Source organism: Amphiura filiformis, chromosome 3 (genome assembly GCF_039555335.1).
Source record: "Amphiura filiformis chromosome 3, Afil_fr2py, whole genome shotgun sequence".
NCBI lineage: Eukaryota > Metazoa > Echinodermata > Ophiuroidea > Amphilepidida > Amphiuridae > Amphiura > Amphiura filiformis.
The window spans coordinates 55,997,473-56,020,852 of record NC_092630.1 but is presented as its reverse complement, the minus strand read 5'-3'; the positions used below and the strand labels follow the sequence as shown (position 1 = coordinate 56,020,852).

General features: G+C 39.0%; 1 protein-coding gene across 2 annotated transcripts; it reads right to left on the bottom strand.

Moving 5' to 3' along the window:
* Positions 1-1,037: 1,037 nt before the first annotated feature.
* Positions 1,038-22,658, bottom strand: LOC140148785 (zinc finger CCHC-type and RNA-binding motif-containing protein 1-like). Of its 2 annotated transcripts, none has more exons than XM_072170859.1 (7): positions 22,563-22,658; positions 7,957-7,985; positions 7,693-7,804; positions 6,629-6,736; positions 5,576-5,715; positions 2,081-2,156; positions 1,038-1,729 (listed from the first exon to the last, which is right to left on the bottom strand). In XM_072170859.1, exons 1-7 carry the CDS (start codon positions 22,602-22,604, stop codon positions 1,577-1,579), a joined length of 660 nt encoding a protein of 219 aa, XP_072026960.1. In that variant the 5' UTR covers positions 22,605-22,658; the 3' UTR covers positions 1,038-1,576. The 2 variants fall into 2 exon arrangements, with proteins under 2 accessions (XP_072026960.1, XP_072026959.1); XM_072170858.1 differs by lacking the exon at positions 22,563-22,658 and adding an exon at positions 9,811-10,042.
* Between the last annotated feature and the right edge of the window lie 722 nt (positions 22,659-23,380).

Below are 23,380 nucleotides of genomic sequence, written 5' to 3'. Positions count from 1 at the left end.
TTCAGCGATTGATAAATTGATGTAACTTTGCAAAGAAAAGTCGTATCCACATGGAGCTTTCAGTTTCAGAAAGCTCTAAATGTCCTCTTTAGAAACATATGTAAAACTCATTTTCGACCAGGGCCGACATGTGACTCATTCCCCTTGATCATGTCACATATGGCCAAAATATGACTTTTTAGCTGAAGACATCATTTAATCCAAATTGGCCATGTTTGGTCAATAATTCAAAAAATAATGCCAATATCCAAAAAATTAAAACTGCTCCTAGAATGTAGTGTCTAAATTTTAAAAAAAACCACAAAATATACTGATTCCCATTCCAATAATAGCTAATAATATAGTACATAATACTTTTATTTATCTAGCATGAATAATTAAGAAGTTACAGCACTTGCAATTGATGCCTATAATACAGGGTGTATCAAAATGATGGTTACCCAATCCATCAATATGCACTGAGCATGACCAAGACTGCCACATCAAAATACAGTATAACACCCATCTTATTTGTTGATTTTTGTTATAAATGGTTATAAAACTATAAATTGTAATCATTTCAAGAGGTTTTGTTATTGAATTTGGAAAAAGTAGGTGTTTCAATAGACGGGATTAGACGGCAAAACTGATGGGTACCAATCATTTTGATACAGCCTGTATGCTATATGATAAGTCTAAATCAGGTACAGTACATGTATGACAAATTATTTACCCAATAAATTGGTTAGAATTTCATGCTTCTTACTAGATATGCATGTCTGACCAGGAAAGTTGAGACTGAGAAGATTCCTTCAGAATGGTATCCCAATATTTAGCCTTTGCTCTATAGCTCAACATTGGCCATATACTGACTTTTTTCTGAATGCACCCCAGAACATCTACAGAAGGTAGCATTTAGGGCCTACCAAGAAGATATTTCACACATTTAGCATTTAAAAGAACACTTACAAAAGTCTTTTGATATATTTTAATGTTTTATGCCCCCCCCATCTACTGAAGATAGCATGTAGGGCCTGTACAGAAAATAATCTACATTTTTATCATCCAATTATTATAATCTGCCCCATTTACATCCTTGATCTTCCTTGCCACTCTCTGATCAGTTCTAACTTCTTCCTGGTCACTGAGCAGTACAGAGCAGGTCTGTGTACATTGAAAAAGTTTGTACTTGTAGCAGGTTTTTACATATGACCCGTTACAGCAAACTGTACCTTTATTAAGTTGGTCAAATTTTAAACTGCATAAGTAAGTCATCAGATAGGAAAAGTAATGTCTGAGTGAACATTAAGTACATGTACAATGTAATAGTTTGTCACTATCAGTATCAAGATTAATGGCAGTAAAAATATAACAGTTTTTTTACCCACTTTGAATTTCATATTGAATGAATTGAAAAAGGACTCTGATATAACATAACATTTTTTTTAATGAATGTTTCTATACACAACGATGATTTGTTACCAAATATGTGAAGGTCAAAGTGAAATAAATAAAACTATAAAAAGCAGAATTTCTTTTTGTATTCTTCAGCTTGAGTTCAGTCCATTTTAAAATAGAAAATAATGTTTCTATTGATTTATCGTCCTTCATCACTAAGTTCTTCCTCATCACTGAAGTATGCACTTTGTTTGACCTTTGGCCTCTTCCATGATGCCCTTGTTGATGTTTCTCCATCATAGTTGCCTGTAATGACTCGTTCTCTGTACTCCTCCTCTTCCAGTTTTGCTCTCTGAAATAAGAGCAAGATCATATTATTAGGCATGTCCACTAAAAATTGAAGTACTTTTAAATTGATTCAGACCTAACTTATTGGCTGGGAATTGATGAAAGAAACATTTTGGCATTTTGAGAAAAATGCAAAATTAGTCACAAAATGTATCAGGGGGTGTAGTACCACCTTAAAGCCATGATAAGTGATTTGCTCCAGAGAGATGCCCTCAATTTTTCTAGAATTTCTACTTTTTGCATGATTGTAATGCCTGCCAGGAAAATCTTCATCTTTCCCTGATACGCCACTGTGACCTGACTTGGATGAAATACCAAAAATGCACATTTCCACTAAAGAAGTATAAATATTTACCTCAAAATTGATGGCAGCACTCAAAGTCTCTAAAGCAGGATCCTCTCCCTCATCACTCTCTGACTCCTCTTCCTCCCTAGAAACAAACCACAACATCAAATGGTTAACCTTCTCTCAGGGTGTAAATGCGCTATTCCAGTTGAAATCCATACATCCCATAACCAAGGGTGTAAATGCGCTATTCCAGTTGAAATCCATACATCCCATAACCAAGGGTGTAAATGCGCTATTCCAGTTGAAATCCATACATCCCATAACCAAGGGTGTAAATGCGCTATTCCAGTTGAAATCCATACATCCCATAACCAAGGGTGTAAATGCGCTATTCCAGTTGAAATCCATACATCCCATAACCAAGGGTGTAAATGCGCTATTCCAGTTGAAATCCATACATCCCATAACCAAGGGTGTAAATGCGCTATTCCAGTTGAAATCCATACATCCCATAACCAAGGGTGTAAATGCGCTATTCCAGTTGAAATCCATACATCCCATAACCAAGGGTGTAAATGCGCTATTCCAGTTGAAATCCATACATCCCATAACCAAGGGTGTAAATGTGCTATTCCAGTTGAAATCCATACATCCCATAACCAAGGGTGTAAATGCGCTATTCCAGTTGAAATCCATACATCCCATAACCAAGGGTGTAAATGCGCTATTCCAGTTGAAATCCATACATCCCATAACCAAGGGTGTAAATGCGCTATTCCAGTTGAAATCCATACATCCCATAACCAAGGGTGTAAATGCGCTATTCCAGTTGAAATCCATACATCCCATAACCAAGGGTGTAAATGCGCTATTCCAGTTGAAATCCATACATCCCATAACCAAGGGTGTAAATGCGCTATTCAGTTGAAATCCATACATCCCATAACCAAGGGTGTAAATGCGCTATTCCAGTTGAAATCCATACATCCCATAACCAAGGGTGTAAATGCGCTATTCCAGTTGAAATCCATACATCCCATAACCAAGGGTGTAAATGCGCTATTCAGTTGAAATCCATACATCCCATAACCAAGGGTGTAAATGCGCTATTCCAGTTGAAATCCATACATCCCATAACCAAGGGTGTAAATGCGCTATTCCAGTTGAAATCCATACATCCCATAACCAAGGGTGTAAATGCGCTATGCAAGTTCAAATCCATACATCCCATAACCAAGGGTGTAAATGCGCTATTCCAGTTGAAATCCATACATCCCATAACCAAGGGTGTAAATGCGCTATTCAGTTGAAATCCATACATCCCATAACCAAGGGTGTAAATGCGCTATTCCAGTTGAAATCCATACATCCCATAACCAAGGGTGTAAATGTGCTATTCCAGTTGAAATCCATACATCCCATAACCAAGGGTGTAAATGCGCTATTCCAGTTGAAATCCATACATCCCATAACCAAGGGTGTAAATGCGCTATTCCAGTTGAAATCCATACATCCCATAACTAAGGGTGTAAATGCGCTATTCCAGTTGAAATCCATACATCCCATAACCAAGGGTGTAAATGCGCTATTCCAGTTGAAATCCATACATCCCATAACCAAGGGTGTAAATGTGCTATTCCAGTTGAAATCCATACATCCCATAACCAAGGGTGTAAATGCGCTATTCCAGTTGAAATCCATACATCCCATAACCAAGGGTGTAAATGCGCTATTCCAGTTGAAATCCATACATCCCATAACCAAGGGTGTAAATGTGCTATTCAGTTGAAATCCATACATCCCATAACCAAGGGTGTAAATGCGCTATTCCAGTTGAAATCCATACATCCCATAACCAAGGGTGTAAATGCGCTATTCCAGTTGAAATCCATACATCCCATAACCAAGGGTGTAAATGCGCTATTCCAGTTGAAATCCATACATCCCATAACCAAGGGTGTAAATGCGCTATTCCAGTTGAAATCCATACATCCCATAACCAAGGGTGTAAATGCGCTATTCCGGTTGAAATCCATACATCCCATAACCAAGGGTGTAAATGCGCTATTCCAGTTGAAATCCATACATCCCATAACCAAGGGTGTAAATGCGCTATTCCAGTTGAAATCCATACATCCCATAACCAAGGGTGTAAATGCGCTATTCAGTTGAAATCCATACATCCCATAACCAAGGGTGTAAATGCGCTATTCCAGTTGAAATCCATACATCCCATAACCAAGGGTGTAAATGTGCTATTCCAGTTGAAATCCATACATCCCATAACCAAGGGTGTAAATGCGCTATTCCAGTTGAAATCCATACATCCCATAACCAAGGGTGTAAATGCGCTATTCAGTTGAAATCCATACATCCCATAACTAAGGGTGTAAATGCGCTATTCCAGTTGAAATCCATACATCCCATAACCAAGGGTGTAAATGCGCTATTCCAGTTGAAATCCATACATCCCATAACCAAGGGTGTAAATGCGCTATTCCAGTTGAAATCCATACATCCCATAACCAAGGGTGTAAATGCGCTATTCCAGTTGAAATCCATACATCCCATAACCAAGGGTGTAAATGCGCTATTCCAGTTGAAATCCATACATCCCATAACCAAGGGTGTAAATGCGCTATTCCAGTTGAAATCCATACATCCCATAACCAAGGGTGTAAATGCGCTATTCCAGTTCAAATCCATACATCCCATAACCAAGGGTGTCAATTTCAAATGGAGATACCCATTCAGTTGATCTCATTTGAAATTCTCACCCAAAAACCCAAACGTTAGTTTGTCCCATAGTTCCCTGCATTAAAAATTACTTTGTAATTTGCCAGTTAGGTATTATCCAATTATCATTACAACTGGATCACACTTTTGTGTCCTGAACCATGATCAAAATGAACACTACACAAAGTCTACCACATTTATATCATTTCAAAAGGTGTGTGTTCTAGTTGCCCGAAAGAGAAACTCATGGAATTTGAGAAAAACATCCAAAATCATGGAAAACTTCCCATGAGGGCATTATTTCTATCATTTTGGCATACACTTGTCTTACATACTGTACTTAATGTGATGCAGCACATCAAAATGGATGACTTTGCAGGTGAGGTCAATTTTAAGTTCAGTTTTTCTGTTTTGAAAGCATTTTGCAAGCTTTAAAATGACACCTCATTTGCTAAACTTGATCAAAGCATTCATATTTTGAAAAAGCATCCCAATCTCTTATTATTTTTCTTATATTTTTGTCTAATTTAATCTATATCTTGATTCTTGAAAGCACTTTGCCGCAAACTCCCCCCTTTTGATGTGCTGCATCATAAATGTAATACTATTCAGCTATAAATGGAGTTCATATTTCATACTTTTGGAAAAGAATTCTACCCTCTCCATCTCTAGGTAGTAATTTGAAACAGTCCACACTCTGATTGGTCAAGTGGAAATACTTTTCATGGAATTTTAGAAATTTGATAGGGAAATATCAGGAAAAATGCAGGTAATTTTGTTTTTACTGGGACCCCTGACTAATGAAATCAAATCCATGCAACTTACTCTTCTTCCCAAGGTCTTTTCTTTGGTTTTTGTTTCTCATCTTTCTCCTCAAAATCTTTCTTCTTTTTCTCTTTCTTTTCTGGTTGTTCTCTGTCACCTAGTGAATTCTGTGGACAGTTGTAGCTTAAATGGCCAAATTCCTGAAATAATAATAGAAAATGAATTTGCTGCTATAAATAACATGAAATATAGAGTGCTATAATATGCCATATAAAACATTGATTAGAAATATGGCAAAAAACAAAACGAGTTTGTTTCCAATATGCTGCATGCATTTTTTTAAAGAGCATTTGTACTAGTGCACTGTTAGGCATGATTTTATTCCACCTGATCCTGGCATTTTCCGAATGGTACCAATCCGACCCAACCTGAACGATTTGGACCCATTTACTTTTTGCACACTGGACTGGCCAATCTGAACTTGAGCTAGCCTCATCTTGATCTGTTCTAGCCAGTGGCGTAGCTAGGGAGCAAGGGGTGGGGGAACGTGTCAACGTGCCCTGGCCATCATCTTAAGGGGGTGCCGAATCGTTGCAAGTTAAAAAACGTTTTGGTTAACCAATTTAAAATTTTGTGTGTACTGATGTTATAATATGTTGCCAACATTTGCAATTTGCTTCTTCCCTTTTGTCTGTTTGCATGAAAATTAACCAAAATTTGGTCACATTGAAAGATAAATATTGTGCACATTGCAAATTGTTGACCCCCCCCCCTTTTTAGATTTTCGAAAGCCCTGGGCAAAAAAAAAAATGGAGTCAAAAATTAAAAATGTCAGTCTGCAAAAATATTTTTACAAATTTGGGGCGACATTCTGTATCCACAACCCCTAGCCTTTCCAGATCCAATCCATCAATGTCAACTTGAAGCATATTTTAGGATCAATCATGACCTAAAATATTCATTCCCCATCATGATTTCCATGCCACAAACTTTTTTCTTTACCTAACACCAAGATAATAAATCCAGGGCAAAATGCTAGAATAAGAATATCAAATTGCCCACCCTGTGACATCTTAGTGCCCCCGCCTATCCAAATTGCAACAGTATACTTACTCCACACTCATAACATCTTGTCTTGTCTGGATATGTTTTCTTCTTGATGAATTCTGTTGTTCTACCATTATCAGTCGCAATTGAACATTTCCACTTTCTTCCAAAAAGCTGAAATCATGAAAAAATTAATATCTGCTACATTAGTTCCAAATTGCACTTTATTACAATGTTGAGTATATAACTGTTTTTTAAAAATATTCTCATGGTTTTTTATGTTTGTTTTATTTTGATTTCTCCCTATTTACATAATATTTATTGTTCTCATAGGCTGGATATCATATGATGTTGAACTGAAGGTTTTGATACCAAACACACTCTATCTAGTTTCTATGCATCTCATACTCCTTTTTAATTTTCTATTACATAAAATACAGGTACTTTTGTAATAGTGTAGAGCATTTGAATTGTGAATGATTGAAATTAGTGAATTTGGCAACAACTTCATGCTCTACCGCCTTCAACTTCAAAGTTTGTTGGCTGTTGCGTTTAGGAGGTAGAGTCCAATGATGATTTCTTCCACACACAATGACACATGATCACCAACCATCCATCCGTTTGTGTCTAACTTTGTAGGGCAGAAAAATTAACACCATGTCTCTAGCTTAAGTTATGGAGAATGACGATATATGAAGAATGTGCCTATATTTATATATGAAATGGATTCAGCAAGAACAGATCATGTCATACAGGGTGTATCAAAATCATTGGTACCCATCAACTTTAGTGTCTGATGAAATGCCTGTTTCTTCCAAATTCAACATTAGATCAGCTTGAAACTACTACAATTGGTAGGTTTATAACCTTTTACCATATAAATCTGCAAACGAGGTGGATATTATGCTGTGTTTTGAAGTGTCAGCCTTGGCCATACTCACTGGATATTGATGGGTACCAATAATTTTGATACACCCTGTATACAAAATATGACAAAGCTTTGTTGCCTTCAAACTTTGGAGTGATTACAGAATAGGGTGCAACTCTACTAGTCTTATTATAAGACTGCCCTACCCTAACCCTAACCCCAAACTCCGTAAACGAGGACTGGACTCAAATCTAACACTCACCTCTCTATTGTTCAAACCCCTTACAGACTTGTGTGCATCATCTCTTTTCAAAAACAAAACAAATGCAACGCCTTTGCTTTTCCTGGTCTCCTTGTCCTTTAATACAGTAACCCTGCAACAAAATTTTAAAAAGGAAATGATTTAAACATTGTTGATGGTGCTCATGAGGTAAAGTGATAAAATGATTGGAATGGTAATTGAAATTTAAAACCAATAACATTTTGTATTTAAAATGCAAGAACTTTAAAAATTGAAGCAACTTACTTTGCTACCTGTCCATATTTTTCAAAAATCTGAAAGATATAAAAATGATATAGGTTATCTATCAAATAATTGAAAGAAGAACTGGTGTTATGGTATTAATAATTAAAAACACTTATGTTTTCTATTTATCATCATTGTCATTGATTTCAAAATTTTAAAGACAGATTTCAAAAAAGAAGGTAAAGGGCATTTCGTGATCCACAGCATCATCCCCCCACTTTTCTCCAAAAAAAGTGATGTCACAGGCGTATACGCGATGGTTAACGCTTAAAAGGAACCTTGCAACAGATAGTGCAGTATAAATAGTAATAAGTAAAAGACGAACGGCAGTCCTTTAAATGTCAAATGAGTGACATATGCGGAGCTTTGAAGGGCGCCGACGCACAATCTGCCAATCAGGTTATCGGTCTGTTGCTATGATTGTCAGACGATTGATTCAGCCAATCAGAACCTGTGTTTACGCTCTACATGCTCTCAAAATGTAAACAAGTGCCGTTCTCTGACAAAAACTGTAGCCTAGGCGTCTCACCATTCTCCACAAGGCAATCAACGGTCACCTATCCCTACCAGTTGGAACCCTCCTTCAGCCTACCCAACGATCCTCACGGCACTTCAACTCCAGATAATCATATACACCACTGTCAGCATCAAAGGACTGTTACAAGCATTCCTTCTTTCTCTAACTATAAAAGACTGGAACTCATTAATACCTGAAGCACTTGTCGCAATAACAGACCTCAACCAATTTAAAAACGCAGTTGAACAAAACCAAAGCAAAGCAACCAACCTGAAGAACAACTAAATCACCATCTGCATGCGCAACATTGATCGAGAAATCTATCTACTATCCACGACGACACGATGGTTAATGTGTGGATAGAAGATAGAGATTGCTGGTATACCACGGCCAGTCGGCGTAGCGTCTTCAGTTTTAAAACGCATGAAAACAATTTTTTAGTTTGTCCAATTTGGCTTCAATTTAGCTTGGCTAACATTTATGTATCTTAGCTGAAGTGTATGCTTACTTTTAACCGGAAACACAGGCGCTGAAGTATAAATTCCGACCATATAATGAATCCGTTTAATTCGGCAACCTTGCTTGATCATAGTTGTTTTGACAACTGCCAACTACGTCGGTGATTAAAGATTTGAGAAAATCCAGTGCTGGGCAAATCAATCCATCTCCCGATTTGCAAAGGTTGACTTGTCATTGCAAACTGATGGTGATACCCTTCCGGTTCTTGAACATGTGAGCCCAGCACTACATGTGTCGATCACCTATTTACAATGGGGACTGTGTGATGTCTGGCGATCACTCGAGAAAAATTGACACAAAATGGCGTTTTTTTCGTGAGTATCGTCAAGGTGAATTGATGAAGGAATATAGCACATGTGTCACTAATATTTCAATAACAATATCCTCATATTTTTGAGACAATAATTAACTTGAGGAAGAAGTTTTTATTCATATGCATGATATTGGGCCCTGGATGGCAACCGTGTACATGTGCCAAACAAGGTACGTTACATGAGCACGTATACTTCCACGTTCTAACTTTCGTATCACAAGCTATCGGTTGTTCATACGAAAGTTAGAAATTTTCGAACAAGCGCAACACCCTGACCGCTTGATTCCGCAAAGGGATGTTGGCCAGTATTTGACAAGAAGAAGAAGCCTACATGTACATGTAGGCTTTATTAAAACATGAAAATTAAATATAAACAACAACTTAGTTACACTACGAGAGAATACGTCCAAGGTACGTTACTTAATCTGGTTGAATAGATTAAATTTATTCTCTCATTGTTTGACATGATTCCCAGATGATTGAGAGTATTCACAATTTACACTACCTTGTGCAAATCATTGTTTGTGAGTGAGAATGGTATATTTGAAACATAAACAGTACTCTTGCTTGGTGCCAAACCTCCACTCATGACGATCGCTCCCAACAAGTTCCTATTTTTATCTTATTTTGCCTGTATTTGACTAATTTTCCAATACTTTTTCCATATTTTGTTTTACTTTTTAATTCGATACATGCAGCCCGTAGTACAATGCTGCCACCAACGTTGACCTTCTTAATTGATTGGTTTGTCCGTTGCCTAACTGGAAAACTTTATCCAAATTTAGTCTTTCTGAATAATTACGTAACATCGTTTTGTAACAAATTTACGTAAGTTTCAGTCAATAAAATAAATAATCAAGTTTTATTTTCAGAGCCTCGGATTTTAAAAAAATTAGTCACAACCGCTGTACTATAATACTAGTACATTGACAGATTGACTGCAGAACGTAGTAGCAGCCTTGGAGTATTTGTCTTGGAATTAAAACAAGTACCGGTAAGTAAGTTGGCCTACTTCCTATTAATCCCATTTTGCATGAATAATAAAAGCCCTTAATTGTTATTTTTAATAAAGTATTTTATTTATAATATGCATATTATTTCATGTACCTTGATGATTGATCATTGAACAGGGAATATCGAACTTGATAAACTTTATTATTTATTTACATTTTAGCATTTATGTGTCTATTTATTTATTTATTTAGTTAGTTATCTATTTATTTATTTATTTATTTATCTATTTATTTATATTTATCTATTTTTATCAACTTTATTTTTATCAATTTATTTATTAAATATAAATTTATGTAACAGCCAATTTTCAGGTAGACTAACTTTGCAATTAAGAGTGCTCAAACCATTACAGGAGAGCATACACACATATAATATATATATATTCATTCATGTCAATTTATATAAATTTATATAAATTTGTATATTTATTTTATTTATTTATTTATTTATTTATTTATTTATTTATTTATTTATTTATTTATTTATTTATTTATTTATTTATTTATTTATTTATTTATTTATTTATTTATTTATTTATATATAAATCTGAAGCAACCTGAAAGTTGTAATGGGTGCCTAAAATCAGTTGGTGTTGAGTATCTAAAAGGTTGGTGCAAAAAGTTATTTATTAATCATCAGAAAAAACATGAATAATAAAAAATGTCTCGTTTGCACAGCTCAGTGTTGATGGAAAATATGAATGTACATGTGTGTGTAGCTCAATCTATAGTTCAACCTAATGAAATTGTGAAACATTTGATCTGCAATCAATTTTTCGAAAGAATATCCAATACAGGTCCGGGTTCTTTTTTTATTTTTAATAACCAACTCCTTACGTTTAAAGACGGTAGGCCTATGTAATGTGTAACGATTTGAGCTTATACCATGGGTTGTTTTGAAATTCCAGTGTTGACCTGAAAAGCAAAATTTGGCATACAAATCCCGGTTACAAATGGGGGGTAAATAGCCCGAGGCTGAGACTGAGGGGAAAGCAAATGAGAGGGAGGGCTGGGAGAGAAATCATTTTTGTCAGGCAATTTTTACATTGCGCCCCCCCCCCCTATGGTGGGGGGGGCATGAGATGTTGCGCCAGTGAGCACAAATGCAGACCCTCCCTAAAATTATGTGAAAGGCTTTTTTTTTAATTCTATTATTTTATTTCTTAGAGTGTATGAGCTTCTATGATAACATATGCCTATTACCACAGATACATGTAGGGGCCATATTTATTGTGATATCAGTGCAGAGTAGTTGTAGGCCTAAGGTAATAATAAAAATTGAAAGTTTTTAGGAAAATATAGACTTGTATTGGATAGTTTATAAGCTGTTTATAATTTCATAAGGGGCTGTGCAGTAATTATGAACCGGGGGCAAGAATATAGTTTGGAATTCAGCTTGGAATTATTATTTTGTCTTGATCTTTCAAATAAAAACAGTGCTGAACACTTCCATATTTATAATGATATTAATAATGCCAATGCTGACAGGAAGAGAGGGATTTGAGTACTTCTGAAAAGAGAAAAGTGTTTATGTATTGGATGGCAACCCAATTAGTCATTCATAGGATTGCTGGTTTCTGGTAACTTTTCTTAAATTTTTACAACACAGAAATTTTCTGAAACACATGGAACCTTAACACAAAAGGGGAATCTCCCGAATTTTCTAGGAAAGAGACATTGATCATGTTCGTTGTATTTTGCACGGGTTAATGACACATCCGACTCCCATAATGACCTTTTATACAATGATAATGTTTTCTAGGAACTAGTAATTGACTCGAACACACGGTAAGTTTCGTTTTTTATTCCGTTTCGTTTTTAATTTCGTTTCGTATGCAGGATATGCGAGGAGTAGTACTAGTAGTAGGCCTTCAGTCTTCAGGCTAAAATATTGGCACGGTAAGCTTACTCAAGCATTATCTATGAAGCGTGCAACGGGGCATAGATATTGTATTTGTTCTGTTTAGTCTTCGGATTCTCCTTATCTATGCCCGTGGAACGAGGCAGAGATTTTGTATTCGATTGGCTGTTTCGGGCCCGGATACTGGCATTTGAAATACACACTCCTGTGTCGAATAGTAAGGTCAAGCATAATGCGCACATAGATCGAGTCATCAATAAGGGAGTAATAATTTGAATGGAAGAGCCGATTTATACCTTTCCGTTCTTACATCACTTAGTAGTAGGGCGATTAATACATTTCAGGGCCAGATCGAGAAGAAAGCGCACGTTGTAGTCGGCATTCTGGTCGATTACATCATAAATCTGCTTAGCTACTGAAAATCGCGTCGATTTTGGAAAAGTGAGAATAATTGGAAACATGTTAAGACCAAGGTCTTTGCGATCCTAGCGCTTAAGACCTAAATTAGCCGAGGGGCCCATACTTGGTATAATGATGCCCCGTGAGCCCCTACAAAATCCTAGGGTAGCCTTGACCACAGAGGTCAAAGATCCTGGGCCCCTGGGGCCCAAATGTAAACTGCAAAACAACAAAGGGCCGCTATACATTTCTCAGTATAGAGCAGCTATCACCTTCTACTGGCAACACCTTTACTTTTAGCTGGTTTTCATTCTTCATACCCACGCGACTGATCAAGAACTTGCGGGAACAATTGGTGCATGCTGATCAGCTGTTTTGTCAAAATAATATTTCTGCGTGCGTTCGCTGTAGCGATAGCGGAGATTAGATGCACACAGAAACGTAAGTAATAAACTTGCCATGTTGTATGTATGCCAGGTGAATTCAAATTTACCATCAAACTGCATCATTTTATATATCAAATTAAAGCCATTGCGTAAAGAAAGCCAAAACTGAAAACCTTTTTGTCATAGCACTTTCCGTAGCGAAGTTACATCTTGTCAAAGATTGACTTTCATCAAAAGATTCAACTAACAAAACAGCATATCGGTGGTGTTTGTAGATCTTAGTCTCATGATGATAGCAGCTTTTCTATGTGGAACTGCTATCAAAATCCTCTAAAATTCCATGCGAGTATCTCATCACCATAAAAAATCATATATTTGGGTCAAGTGAAGTATAGACAACATATTTATGTAGGTTTCCTTGACCTACCTGTTCTTTTAAATTTCTATGTAAATATGTGCTGTGTTTTAGGCGAATTTGGCTGAGTAGCAAATGTGTTAATTAAGGTTTGCCTGGCATACCTACAATGAATCTGTTTACCGTGTGTTACCGGCTAGCAAGATGCATTACGGCTGTGTTCATCGCATAGCGTGTATTTTCAGCACAAAAATGTAAGTAATAATCTTGCATGTTATTTGTATGTAGAAAACTATATATAAAAATGTAAAATACGAACAATATTTTAAGAAAGGCTGACAATACCGTGCGGTGGCTGACAGTAAAAATAGGCCTAGAGCTCTAATTTTCCTTGCACTGTATCTTCAAATCTGTAGGCCCTATTTTTCCATATTTGCCAGCATGCTATATCATCATGATTACTACGCTCTTTAGCCTGGCTTGAGCATTTTGTTTAAGCCCGGCATTGCTGGTCAATATCAGGACCCAAGCAAGCATCATGCCCGGCATCATGGAGCGAGCATGCAAATGTCTAGCTCTGCACGGCGCGACCGTTTTACCGGGCCGGCCGTTTACGAGGACCGTTTAAACAAACTTGCAGAATGATCCGAGAAAAATAGAATGGAGCGATGCTCTAAAAATGAATTTAAAAAACAGTTCCAGGTTTAAATTACCTAACCCTAGGTAGCCTACTCACATCGTCACACCTCCGTCACTACGATGACTGATTTCCTATGGTGAGGAACGACAAATGCTAGGCCTAGCTAGCATGCTAGGTCCCCTGTGCCATGATGTTTCGGCTACATGATATTTGTTAAAGTCTTAGTCAAGCCTCGGGGCCCATACTTGGTACAATGATGGCCCCTGACCCCTAGATACATCTTAGGGTACTCCCGACCCCAGAGGTCAAAGGTCATGGGCTACAGGGGGCAATATGTGTAAAATTTCAAACAGCTCTAGCTCAATAACTATAGCGCCCTCAGGGTTCATACTTGGTACAATGATGGCCTGTGACCCTAGAAGTATGCTATGCTAGCCGCAACCCCAGAGGTCAAAGTTCATATGCTTTAAAAAAGCAAAATAGAGTACGACCGGTTAACACAGTATATCGCAATAGGTAGCATTTTGGTAGCTACCTGTATTTGCAATGATGAAGGCTTCAAATATCGTCAAGGCGTACAATGTGGTTAAGAGGTTTTAGGGACACAATGTTTTGGGATTTAAGGGGTATTCTCCAGACTGGTAGTGTTTCAGAGAGAGTGAGGGTCTGATGGAGTATAAGAGAGAGAGATGGCTTGGTGGGGTATTAGAGAGAGTTTGGGCCAGCCTGGTGGTGTTTTAGAGCGAGTGAGTGTCTGGTGGATTATAAGAGAGTGAGGGTCTGGTGAGGTATTAGAGAGTGGCAGCCTGGAGGAGATTTAGAGCTAGTGAGTGTCTGGTGGAGTATAAGAGAGAGTGAGGGTCTGGTGGGGTATTAGAGAGAGTGTGGTCCAGTCTGGTGGTGTTTTAGAGCTAGTGAGTGTCTGGTGGAGTATAAGAGAGAGTGATGGCTGGGTGGGGTTTTAGAGAGAGTTTGGGTCAGCCTGGTGGTGTTTTAGAGCGAGTGAGTGTCTGGTGGAGAATAAGAGAGAGTGAAGGCTTGGTGGGGTATTAGAGAGAGTTTGGGTCAGCGTGTTGGTGTTTTAGAGCGAGTGGGTGTCTGGTGGAGTATAAGAGAGAGTGAGGGTCTGGTGGGGTATTAGAGAGAGTGTGGGTCAATCTGGTGGTGTTTTAGAGCGAGTGGGTGTCTGGTGGAGTATAAGAGAGAGTGAGGGTCTGGTGGGGTATTAGAGAGAGTGTGGGTCAGTCTGGTGGTGTTTTAGAGAGATTGATGGTCTGATGAGGTATAAGAGAGAGTGAAGGCTTGGTGGGGTATTAGAGAGAGTATGGGTCAGCCTGGTGGTGTTTTAGAGAGAGTGAGTGTATAGTGGAGTATAAGAGAGAGTGAAGGCTTCGTGGAGTATTAGAGAGAGTATGGGTCAGCCTGTTGGTGTTTTAGAGCGTGTGAGTGTCTGGTGGTGTATAAGAGAGAGTGAGGGTCTGGTGGGGCATTAGAGAGAGTATGGGTCAGCCTGGTGGTTTTTTAGAGCGAGTGAATGTCTGGTGGAGTATAAGAGAGAGTGAGGGTCTGGTGGGGTATTAGAGAGTGTGGTCCAGTCTGGTGGTGTTTAGAGCGATTGATGGTCTAGTGGGGGATAAGAGAGAGTGAAGGCTTGGGGGGGTATTAGAGAGAGTATGATCCAGTCTGGTGGTGTTTTAGAGAGTGATGGTCTGGTGGAGTATAAGAGAGTATGGGGGTTTCAGTGGGGTATTAGAGAGAGTGTGGTCCAGTCTGATGTTGTTTTAGAGAGAGAGTGATGGTCTGATGAGGTAAAAAAGAGAGTGAAGCAGTGTAGGGTATTAGAGAGAGTGTGGGCCAGTCTGGTGTTATGAGCATTACATGTGTATCAAATGAAAGCTTTAAACAAGGGCTTTCACATGGTGCTCACCAAGTTTTCGTTTGTGAATAGGGGAAGGGAGTTAGGTGTGGTCACGGGCATAGATATTCGTGTTTGGTCAAACACAGTTACTGTGCCATCTAGTTATCTATGCCCGTGTAACGGGGCATAGATATTGTATTTGTTCTGTTTAGTCTTCTCCTTCTTCTCCTTCTCCTTCTCCTTCTTAAGACCACTTCTTTGCACTCCTCTAGCTCAAGAACCAAAGAAGCCTCGGGGTCCATACTTGGTACAATGATGGCCCATGACCCCTAGATACATCCTAGGGTACCCCCGACCCCAAAGGTCAAAGGTCATGGGCTACAGGGGGCAATATGTGTAAAATTTCAAACAGCTCTAGCTCAAAAACTATAGCGCCCTCAGGGTTCATTCTTGGTACAATGATGGCCTATGACCCTAGAAGTATGCTATGCTAGCCACAACCCCAGAGGTCAAAGTTCATATGCTTTAAAAAGCAAAATAGGTGCGACCGGTTAACACAGTGTATCATAATAGGTAGAATTTTGGTAGCTACCTGTGTTTGCAATGATGAAGGCTTCAAATATACGTCACGACGTACAATGGGGTTAAGAGGTTAACTGCTTAAAGGGACAAAATGTTTTGGGATTAAAGGGGTATTCTCCAGTCTGGTGGTTTTTCAGACAGAATGAGGGTCTGATGGAGTATAAGAGAGAGTGATGGCTTGGTGGGGTTTTAGAGAGAGTATGGGGCCAGCCTGGTGGAGTTTTAGAGCGAGTGTCTAGTGGAGTATAAGAGAGAGTTGGGGTCTGCAGGGGTATAAGAGATGTTATAGAGAGAGTGAGTGTATAGTGGGGTATAAGAGAGAGTAAAGGCTTGGTGGGGTATTAGAGAGAGTGTGGGCCAGTCTGGTGGTGTTTTAGAGAGAGTGAGTGTATAGTGAGGTATAAGAGAGAGTGAAGGCTTGGTGGGGTATTAGAGAGAGTATGGGGCCAGCCTGGTGGAGTTTTAGAGCGAGTGTCTAGTGGAGTATAAGAGAGAGTGGGGGTCTGCTGGGGTATAAGAGATGTTTTAGAGAGTGAGTGTATAGTGGGGTATAAGAGAGAGTAAAGGCTTGGTGGGGTATTAGAGAGAATGTGGGCCAGTCTGGTGGTGTTTTAGAGAGAGTGAGTGTATATAGTGGGGTATAAGAGAGAGTGAAGGCTTGGTGGGGTATTAGAGAGAGTAAGGCCAGCCTGGTGGTGTTTTAGAGCGAGTGTCTGGTGGAGTATAAGAGAGAATGAGGGTCTGGTGGGGTAGTAGAGAGAGTATGGTCCAGTCTGGTGGTGTTTTAGAGCGATTGATGATCTGATGGGGTATAAGAGAGAGTGAAGGCATGGTGGGGTATTAGAGAGAGTAGGGCCAGCCTGGTGGTGGTTTAGAGCGAGTGAGTGTCTGGTGGAGTATCAGAGAGTGGTGGTCTGGTGGAGTGTTAGAAAGAGTGTGGGCCACGGGCATAGATATTTGTGTTTGGTCAAACACAACTGTGGTTTCTAGTTCTCCTTCTTCTCCTTCTCCTTCTCAAGATCAGTCCTTTGCCCTCCTCTAGCTCAAGAACTAAAGTAGCCTCGGGGCCCATACTTGGTACAATGATGGCCCATGACCCCTAGATACATCCTAGGGTACCACCGACCCCAAAGGTCAAAGGTCATGGGCTACAGGGGGCAATATGTGTAAAATTTCAAACAGCTCTAGCCCAACTACTATAGCGCCCTCAGGGTTCATACTTGGTACAATGATGGCCTATGACCCTAGAAGTATGCTATGCTAGCCGCAACCCCAGAGGTCAAAGTTCATATGCTTTAAAAAGCAAAATAGGTACGACCGGTTAACACAGTGTATCGCAATAGGTAGCATTTTGGTAGCTGCCTGTATTTGCAATGATGAAGGCTTCAAATATCGTCAAGGCGTACAATGGGGTTAACGCTAAAGGGAAACAATGTTTTGGGATTAAAGGGTATTCTCCAGTCTGGTGGTGTTTCAGAGAGAGTGAGGGTCTGATGGAGTATAAAGAGAGTGATGGCTTGGTGGGGTATTAGAGAGAGTTTGGGCCAGCCTGGTGGTGTTTTAGAGCGAGTGAGTGTCTGGTGGATTATAAGAGAGAGTGAGGGTCTGGTGAGGTATTAGAGAGTGTGCGCCAATCTGGGGGTGTTTTAGAGCTAGTGAGTGTCTGGTGGAGTATAAGAGAGAGTGATGGCTGGGTGGGGTATTAGAGAGAGTTTGGGTCAGCCTGGTGGTGTTTTAGAGCGAGTGAGTGGCTGGTGGAATATAAGAGAGAGAGTGAAGGCTTGGTGGGGTATTAGAGAGAGTATGGGTCAGCCTGTTGGTGTTTTAGAGCGAGTGAGTGTCTGGTGGAGTATAAGAGAGAGTGATGGCTGGATGGGGTACTAGAGAGAGTTTGGGTCAGCCTGGTGGTGTTTTAGAGCGAGTGAGTGTCTGGTGGCGTATAAGGGAGAGTGAGGGTCTGGTGGGGTATTAGAAAGAGTGTGTGCCAGTCTGGTGGTGTTTTAGAGCTAGTGAGTGTCTGGTTGAGTATAAGAGAGAGTGATGACTTGGTGGGGTATTAGAGAGAGTTTGGGTCAGCCTGGTGGTGTTTTAGAGCGAGTGAGTGTCTGGTGGAGTATAAGAGAGAGAGTGAGGGCCTGGTGGGGTATTAGAGAGAATGTGGTCCAGTCTGGTGGTGTTTTAGAGATTGATGGTCTGATGAGGTATAAGAGAGAGTGAAGGCTTGGTAGGATATTAGAGAGAGTATGGGTCAGCCTGGTGGTGTTTTAGAGCGTGTGAGTGTCTGGTGGAGTATAAGAGAGAGTGGGGGTCTGGTGGGGCATTAGAGAGAGTATGTGTCAGCCTGATGGTGTTTTAGAGCGAGTGAGTGTCTGGTGGAGTATAAGAGAGAGGGCGGGTCTGGTGGGGTATTAGAGAGAGTGTGGTCCAGTCTGGTGGTGTTTTAGAGCGAGTGAGTGTCTGGTGGAGTATAAGAGAGTGATGGTCTGGTGGGGTGTTAGAGAGAGTGTGGGCCACGGGCATAGATATTCGTGTTTGGTCAAACACAACTGTGGTTTCTAGTTTGATTTGTCATCATGTTTACACTGACTATATCATATCATCATCATGTAGTACAGTGTGAATATGCTGTTGTGATCGAGAGCATACAGTATGCATTATAATTATTCAAAATGTTAGTGATGGTCTTCAGTCTTCAGACAGTGCCAGTGGGTGGCTTCCTAGTTCACCACGTAAACTTGTATGGCTCAAAATTCGGACCGCTCGCCATTAAGTTTACTACTTTCTGTGTTTTGAAATTTGTTGACGTTTTAATGATCCCCGATTTCGATTCGATTATTTTAGCTGTGTCATGTCACGTGCATGGCGCTAGTGGGTACCAGCCAAACTTCAGAAAAAAATTCACGATCGCCGATAACGATGTGATATGGGACTTACATAGGATTACACAGAGATATTTCTTGCCAAAATTTGACCATTTCTAGGTAGCTTGGCCCTACTTTGTCTGCGTTGTATGAAAAAGGACAGTCTTAAGTAAATGTGCAACGCTTTTGATGTTTTGATGTTTTGGGAGACTGGGAGGGATCAGAACAAAAAAATGATGGAGCCTATTCTTGACTGTGTAATATTCCTTCAACCAGCGACCGTGCGGTAACAGTCTTAAACGATGGACAGATAGTATCAGTTTGTGAATGAGGACATCGTATAAGTTCCTTGTACTAGTGGCTTCCTATAACAGCTCGTTGAGCTAAACTGGAAATGGTACAAGTTAACCTTATCCAATTATTTGTTGCTCGAGATGCCTAGCCAAGAATTTGCTCACCGATACTCGATAGCTTCACATTCTAGGAATCTGACTAGATTTTGAATGCAATTGCTTTCAAAATCTAGTCGGATTCACTGAAGCATGACACCGTGTAAAGCAATTTATGAACACCCTCCTCGGCTGTGTTCATTCAATTGAAGTTCCCAGTATAGTGGTAAGTAGTATTAGTAGCTTTGCTTGAGATGTCTAGCCACTGGCACAAATTTGCTCACCGATAGCTTCACATTCAGGGTGCGCACTCACTGCGTTCTGCGCGATTTTGGGCATTTTTCGCGAAATTTTGCGCATGAAATTTGCCTTTTGATGAAGCAAAGGGGTTTTTGTGCGCGCAACTTTTATCAGGATTATTGTCACTTCGATCGCTAATTTTTTTTTTTCCATTTTTATACATGAGCTGGAGTAAAAATAAACTTTTGAAATAGGCTCCTTCTAATACATATGTACTTGTTATTCAGCATCCCTATTCACTTCCATTTTGTGTGATTTCTTCCGGGTTTCATACAAACTTATTCACAAATGGTCAACCTTCTGTACAAGTTTAAAATTTGGCAAAGCTTGTTTCACTTCCCATAAAACATGAAACATGAATGTTAAATGGTGCCCCATTTAATTAGGTTCCTTTCCTCCGATACTGCAATTCCTGTGCGCTAAAATTCTGCAATCATAACGTAACATGACCTAATGACCTTTTCTATATCATCATTCCTCTACGGCACAGAATGCCAATTACTCATGTCTCACGTGTAGTCATGTACGAAATACAACAATAACATGTGTATAGCTGTGAGTTGCGACTTTAGTTAGTAGGGCTCAACCGATATGGCATTTGTCTCCCGATCCAATATCCGATATCATTTTGATTTTGTATTATCGGTCGATATCTGATCTGATGCGATATCAGTAAAAAAAAATTATTTTTGGAAAAAAAAAAAATTGGCCACGTTTAAATGGAGAACCACTGGACCTATTCTGAAGTGCTAGGATCATTCTCAGTTAATTTGAAAAAAAATACAGATTGTTTATTAAAGCCATATTATAACATTTTCAAACAAAATAGATTAGCATTTCTTTGCCATAAAATGTTAGCTTTTACTGTCAGATATATCCCTTTTATTTTTGAGCGAACAACTACGGCAAAGCAAAAGAAAATTAGAATTTAGGCCTACTACCAGCGCACATGTCGCCAATACGTACCACTCCTTCGGTCATGTTGTGGTACGACCCTTTGTTGTGTATATCAACGTCCCGCACGCCGTGTACGTACTGTGTATTATGAACATTGTGTATGCGTTCGACTAATAATTCCATCGTAATAATAAAGCGCCGGTTCCGGCGTTTTATTCAAAATCTCGGATTTTGACAAAACTACAGCATGTACTGTACCTAGAGTCTTGATTTTTGCAGGGTATATTGGTTTAATAAAGTACAATTTAATCATGTAAAAAAAGGAATTTTAAAAATTCAGTGAGGGCGTCTTCCTCAGCAAATGTTATAATATGGCTTTAATGTGAAAACCATTAACTAATGTGTACCTTTCCATCTATCACATATGTAGATATGCATTGGTTTTCCATGCATTTATAATATGTGATAGATGAAGAGTAGGCCTATGAAGCTAAACACAAAAGTTAATGGCAGGTTTTGCATATATATATATATTAAAAGAGCATTTCGTGATCCACAGCCTCATCCCCCCACTTTTCTCCAAAACAATTAATTTCTGTTTATTTTTTAAAAACATTATGTTTATGTACCAAAAATTTCTTGCAGATTAATTCATTTAGCAAAAATAAATTGTCAAATTCGAATTTTGTTCTGGTATACCAGAACAAAATTCCAACAGTGGCCTATGGAACAGTGTAATACATAAATACATAAAAATCATGCATAACGCGTTACAAACGCAAATCGGAATCAACTGAAATTTTGGGAATAAGCTTTTTTCGTGGATATCTACTGAAAAATGTCACGAAATCCTCCTTTAAGGATAACAAAGTATAATTTTTTCGTAAATTTTTGGACATTTATTTCTATGAAAAAAGAAACATGGTTTCAAATAATCAAAAATGAGGAGCATTTTGTGATGTGGCACTGGGTAAATGCTGTAAATTGAATGCTGAGTGGTATTAATTACCAGGTGAACTTGGCAATCCTTTGAGGCTGAGTGAGCAAAGTTACTTGCATTTGTGCAGGTAACATAGAAAATCTACCTGCACAAAGTGAAAGTAACTTGCACACAGTTTAACCATATAAAATAAGAAGAAGTTTGTGCCATGAAACTAATCATCTTTTTCAGAGATGAAAAGTAAAAATTGGTGTCATTTTGTAAGGGATATTTATATTACCTAACTTTGATTTAGAGGCACATTGTATGTTTATGATTCCAACCAGTATTCACTCTCTCTGGAAATTGGGTGTGCCAAATAAAACAGTTTTCTTCCCAAATTGGCCCAATTTTGGCTCAGTAATTCCCCAAATTGACTTATTGTAATACAGCATTACAAATTTGTGTGCGCCAAAAATAATTTTCACTGGGCCAAAATTGAGACATACGGCCTCTGAGTAAACACTGATTCCAACTGTAATTTACGACTACAATTCTACATGTACTTGTGCAGGTACATTTGAAAAGTTACATGTACACACTCAAAGTCACCTGCCTTTGAGTGTTTCATCAAGATTATTTTTGAGACAGATTTGTTCACATTTTTTTTGTACAGGAGTTACAACCTAAGCAGTAAATCAAATTTTGGTAATAAGCTGCAGTGGCCTTACAATCCAGTGCAATCATGGATCCTGAGGACTTCCAAACAGACAGTGAAGCTGATGAATCCTACTTACCCGAAGGTCTTGGAAGCGATGTTGATCAACATGCAATATCATCTTCAGAAAGTGAAGGTGATGCAGGTGACGATGGCACACCCAAAATGAGTCCTGATCCTGAGTTTGATCCTACACTTTGGGATCTAGAGGCTCTTATAAGCGCAAGGAGGTAATATTGACTCCTCAGAAGCTGGGCCTTCCTTTTTAACATCATCTTTTCTGAGCATGCCGGAAAATCTGAGACAGGAGGATCTTCATGTCAAGAAACCTGCAGGAGTAAAAGAACCTAATGTAAAAGGAAAAGGAAAGAAAAGAACTAAGAGGAAGGCAAAGGGTGATGCTACAGGTGGTGAGAAGGATGAGGAGCCAAAGAAGAAGAAAAAGAAGAAATCCAAGAAGGAAGGCAAGAAAGGAGGACAGAAAAAGGGGAAAGATAAGAAGAAGCAAGATGCAGTTGATAGGAGCAAAAGACGCAATATCAAGTAAGTGACATACTCTGTCGATAAAAGTGTCTGTGTGTATCCATGTGTGTAGTAATGTCCTTCGGGTATTGAGCAGCTGGTTTTTGTACCCGGGTAGCACAATTTTCTAGCGGGACTTGATTTTCCGGGTATTACTAACAGGCTTAGTTTATTGGTACACCACACAGGATGTGTACTGTTCTACTCTATGGGCCCTGCGATGCACATTTTATACAAACTGGAATCCAATCAGCAGGGACATTTTGGGGTTGTTTTGTTTAGGCGGTATGAACTAAAAAAAGTAGTTTATTGGTACACCACACACAAAGTGTACTGTTCTACTTCTATGAGCTTCTGCGATACACATTTTTTACA

What these genes read in the sequence shown, in the direction of transcription:
- LOC140148785 (XM_072170858.1), bottom strand. Translation starts at nt 9,894, where the DNA reads ATGAGTGGAGGTTTGGCACCAAGCAAGAGTACTGTTTATGTTTCAAAT. An exon ending in GGGGTTTGAACAATAGAGAG is followed by an intron (nt 6,737 to 7,692) that starts GTGAGTGTTAGA and finishes TCATGATTTCAG; the next exon opens with CTTTTTGGAAGAAAGTGGAA. An exon ending in CAAGATGTTATGAGTGTGGA is followed by an intron (nt 5,716 to 6,628) that starts GTAAGTATACTG and finishes TTATTATTTCAG; the next exon opens with GAATTTGGCCATTTAAGCTA.